The sequence below is a fragment of the Mizuhopecten yessoensis genome, unplaced genomic scaffold, assembly GCF_002113885.1.
Source record: "Mizuhopecten yessoensis strain PY_sf001 unplaced genomic scaffold, ASM211388v2 scaffold716351, whole genome shotgun sequence".
NCBI classification, from domain to species: Eukaryota; Metazoa; Mollusca; class Bivalvia; order Pectinida; family Pectinidae; genus Mizuhopecten; species Mizuhopecten yessoensis.
This window is the reverse complement of record NW_018480073.1, coordinates 1,310,329-1,314,959: the sequence shown is the minus strand read 5'-3', so window position 1 is coordinate 1,314,959 and position 4,631 is coordinate 1,310,329. Positions and strand designations below refer to the sequence as shown.

General features: G+C 39.0%; 1 protein-coding gene and 1 long non-coding RNA gene across 2 annotated transcripts in view; one reads left to right on the top strand and one right to left on the bottom strand.

Moving 5' to 3' along the window:
* Nucleotides 1-715: 715 nt before the first annotated feature.
* LOC110443530 (glycoprotein 3-alpha-L-fucosyltransferase A-like) overlaps nucleotides 716-4,631 on the bottom strand; it is a 9,403-nt gene continuing 5,487 nt past the window's right edge. Inside the window, exons 2-3 of the mRNA XM_021487795.1 lie at nucleotides 1,908-3,092; nucleotides 716-1,483 (exon numbers count right to left, since the gene is read on the bottom strand). Coding sequence (XP_021343470.1) covers nucleotides 1,427-1,483; nucleotides 1,908-3,023 — 1,173 coding nt within the window. The 5' untranslated portion in view covers nucleotides 3,024-3,092 and the 3' untranslated portion in view covers nucleotides 716-1,426. The remainder of the gene's footprint in view (nucleotides 1,484-1,907; nucleotides 3,093-4,631) is intronic.
* The window catches only part of LOC110443532, a 1,911-nt gene continuing 1,327 nt past the window's right edge, over nucleotides 4,048-4,631 (top strand). Inside the window, exon 1 of the long non-coding RNA XR_002462123.1 lies at nucleotides 4,048-4,494. This is a non-coding gene — a long non-coding RNA (uncharacterized LOC110443532). The remainder of the gene's footprint in view (nucleotides 4,495-4,631) is intronic.

The following is a 4,631-nucleotide window of genomic DNA, read 5'->3' as shown; positions in this document are numbered from 1 at the left end:
CTGATGTCTGGAAAGTTCCAACACACGGCTCAGAATCACTGATATGTGGAGAGTTCATACAGACAGATATCTGGAAAGTTCCAACACACGGCTCAGAATCACAGATATCTGGAAAGTTCCAACACACGGCTCAGAATCACTGATGTCTGGAAAGTTCCAACACACGGCTCAGAATCACTGATATGTGGAGAGTTCATACAGACAGATATCTGGAAAGTTCCAACACACGGCTCAGAATCACAGATATCTGGAAAGTTCCAACACACGGCTCAGAATCACTGATGTCTGGAAAGTTCCAACACACGGCTCAGAATCACTGATATGTGGAGAGTTCATACAGACAGATATCTGGAAAGTTCCAACACACGGCTCAGAATCACTGATGTCTGGAAAGTTCCAACACACGGCTCAGAATCACTGATATGTGGAGAGTTCATACAGACAGATATCTGGAAAGTTCCAACACACGGCTCAGAATCACTGATGTCTGGAAAGTTCCAACACACGGCTCAGAATCACTGATATGTGGAGAGTTCATACAGACAGATGTCTGGAAAGTTCCAACACACGGCTCAGAATCACTGATATCTGGAAAGTTCCAACACACGGCTCAGAATCACTGATATGTGGAGAGTTCATACAGACAGATATCTGGAAAGTTCCAACACACGGCTCAGAATCACCGATATGTGGAGAGTTCATACAGACAGATATCTGGAAAGTTCCAACACACGGCTCAGAATCACCGATATGTGGAGAGTTCATACAGACAGATATCTGGAAAGTTCCAAAAAAGGAATCACTGATATTTTTCGAGAGTTCAGACGGATAGATATCTAGAACGTTCAGACTCACAGATATCTAGAACGTTCTGACACACGGCTATCTGGAAAGTTCCAACACATGGCTCAGAATTACTGATATTTGGATAGTTCAGGCAGACAGAGACATGTTTCTAGAAAATTCTGACGCGTGGATATCTAGAAAGTTTCCACAAATGGATATCTAGAAAAAGTCCGACAATATATATAGAAAGATATGACACATGGACATATTGAAAATTCTGACACATGGATATCTGGAGAGGTTCAACGCACGGCTCAGAATCACTGATATTTGGATAGTTCAGACAGACAGAGACATGTTTCTAGAAAATTCTGACACGTGGATATCTAGAAAGTTTCTATAAATGGATATCTAGAAACAGTCCGACAATATATATATAGAAAGATTTGACACATGGATATCTGGAAAGGTTCAACACACGGGTCAGAATCACTGATATTTCGATAGTTCAGACAGACAGATATCTAGAAAGCTAGATTGTTCTGACACATTGCTATCTAGAAAGTTCCAACACACGGCTCTGAATTTCTGATATATGAAAAGTACGATAATATGAATGGTTCTCATCGCTCCAGGATTTTTACCAGCCAAAATCAAACATGAATCTATCCAAGTGTCTCCGTAGAACTTCACGTATCTGGAATATACAATATATGAAATACGGTTCAATAACAAAAACAATAACATTACACAAAGGTCAATGTATATGCTCAATAAGTCTGTATAGATAACGATCAATGCATGTCAAATTTGTATCAAGACTTATTGAGGGTTTATACCCTATAAACCTCAACAGAAAAAGATTCAATCCATATATTTACTTTCAGTAAAATTTGACTTGTTATTTCAACTTCTAAAATATCGGACTTGTGTAAGTTAAAAAGCATGGAAGGTACCGAACCATGTGACGTCATCACTCACTGTGTGACGTGGTCCTGGAATACGTTAAAAAGCAAATATTTATACATTTTCTTAACTCAGGACTCCTCCAGCGGCTCGTTCTTCAAGCATCAAGGAGCGAAGCGGGTTCACCCGAGGTTTGGCGATTTAATTATACTTACTGACCATGTTCTACAGGAGTCTGTTCTCAACCACTTGTTCGGATCTACGATTGTCTGAGCCAGCCTGGGTGTGTGGAGAGCGTCACACAAATATTTAAATGCATACATTTCTTCATGTTCCGGCTTATATTGAGTCTTCCAAGCAAAGTATTTGTTATATAATTTGTCATTGGTACTTAACATATTCAGGTAGGTACCCAATTCTTTTGCACTTTTAAAGTCATGTATATTTATGTAAGAATTTTTCGGAGCATTTATGACTTGATGACTTCCCCAGTTCACAATTGGAACACTCTCCTGATTCAAACTCTTCCAGAACTTTTCTGTTACGTAATCTTTACAATTGGCATTCTCAAACGCAATACGGAATCTGTACTTCTTTTCATCACATTCGGCGTTAGAAGTTCTTGGGCATGACAAGTGTCCACACTTTCCAAAATAATCGATATCCACGTATTTTTCTAACTGACGTATATATCGATATCTTTGAACGTCATCCTGACAGTTGCTTACAACTGCGACAGCAATCTTGGTCTTATTCACAGCAAAGTTCCTGTTCATATACAATAATGTAGCTGTTTCCTTTTCCTCACTTGTCAAAGGAACGAATTCACCGTAAGGACTAGGAATGGTTGAGTCAGTTCGATACGTCATCGTCCAATTAAATGCTTGTATCCATGGCTTTCCAGTGAAATGATGATGTGGCGGCGCTTCCATGTTATACAATACCCAGACCTGATCCGGTCTTCTAAATCCGGGTACTGTCTCCCAGAACCAAAGATCAATCAAATGGAAGAGTACTGCGTCAGCGGACCCCAGTTCACGCCGGTCTGACGTCACAGAACAGTTGTGCTTACTTCTACTCATATTTCCGGAAACGTGTTCCGCCCAATCCCCAAAGAAATACTTCGTCCAAACCAAAACTGTCTTAGTACTTTTATTCACAAAGTTAGAATGGGACAATTTAATGATGTTTTCTTCACAACTTTTTGCTCGGCAAAACTTTTCATATGTATATGCAGACATCGAAATATAGATGATAAACACCAGTCCGAGCACTCCGATCACGTGTTTCCGGCGGATATTCTTCCTTACCATTGTGATACGTTTGTTCATCGTGGTACCAGGCTATTGCACAAAGACTGCTTGAAAATTGTCAGCTCCACCTTGATTAAATCACCATATCTGAAAAATGTGAATAAAAAACTAGTAAAAGGCCCACGGAGCTTCTATCGCAGACTTTTGCTTAATGAAGTAATCGTTTGGTTTCTGTAAATTTCGATAAAGGTAAGGGTACTCGGGGCTTAGCTAGCCTTTGTTCGGAGTGGATTCATTTAAAAGCGGGTCCAGGGCAGGGCTTTGGTGGATACTGCAGACAGTGTTTTTGTTTTGTTTCGTTTTTCTGTTTGAAAATTTGATGGATTCGCCTACGTACCAGCGTAAAAGCAGCTATATATGTGTCTGGACATTTATCTAAGACAGTCGCCTACTGCCAGAAAAAAATCGTATAATTATTGATTTTGTTTTCCTTAAATAAGGGTATTAGGATTGAACTAAAATCCATTTTTTAAGTGTCCAATTCTATATTTTCCCATTTTTCAAAATTAATTTTAAACCGGTCCTACCGAAAAACAGTTTTAAGGCGGCTCCACCCTTTGTAATCACCCCTTTAGATCAGTGATTAAGAAAAGAATACACCTATTGCCTATGAATGTACACTGAAAGAATTTCAATACGATTTTTTTTTCGTTTTTATATAAATTTAGTGTAAAAATATGACGTAACAGCGCAACGTAATTCACAGGAAAAATTTCCTTTGCCCGCTTCATCCGGCTTGAGCGACCTTGTTGATAAAACATTGAAGAAACTAGTTTAAGGCGGGTCCACTCTTCTCAAATTTATCACCACTGAGCAGGAAGCTGCGCATGTTGGCTAAATTTCAGAATGATTTACGGTAACATAACGACACCACGCTTCGATTTAGAAAGTGTCATTAACAATCATTAACAGTAACTAAGAACGTCAAAGAAAAATGAAAAGAATCCAGTTCAAGCATATTTTTATATTTAAATAACGGTTTTTAATGTAATATTGAACTCGCGTAAATAAGAACGAACGTCGTTTACACCTGAAGTTACCATCGCAGCTGATGACAGCGATATGACAGCTGCTGAGGATGAAGTCTGAAAGTGAAAGAATATGTGCTTTCCGTTGTTATTGCTCGTTTATCTACATGTTGAATAGAACAAACGATAATCAGAGTTTATCATCACTTGAACGGAATAGGTAATTTCGTACGATAGAAGAATTATGACCGTTACCCATCACACTGACTGCGACACTTCTCTACTCTACTGAACAGCTGATCATGAAGGTCTCGACGTTGAACGTTTCATTCGAAGCATTACAGCAATTACGTCTTAACTGTTGACAGAGATTTTGTTCAGAAATAAATAATAAATGGCAGTGTTAACAGCTTGAAGTGATCGTCTGAAAACTGCAACTTAAAACAAATGTTTTGAGTCATCGTCAATGACCCCAAGGACCCATACCGAACCGACACGAGTAGACGAGTTTCCACAATGAGGTAAATATATAGTGTCATATTATATAGTGCGTTTGAGCAGATTGTTAGATTGCTTACTTTTTTATCATACTCTCAGCAAACCCCTGACCAAACTTTTTTTCACGTAGGACATCAGTGCGTTGCTGTGTACCAGTTGG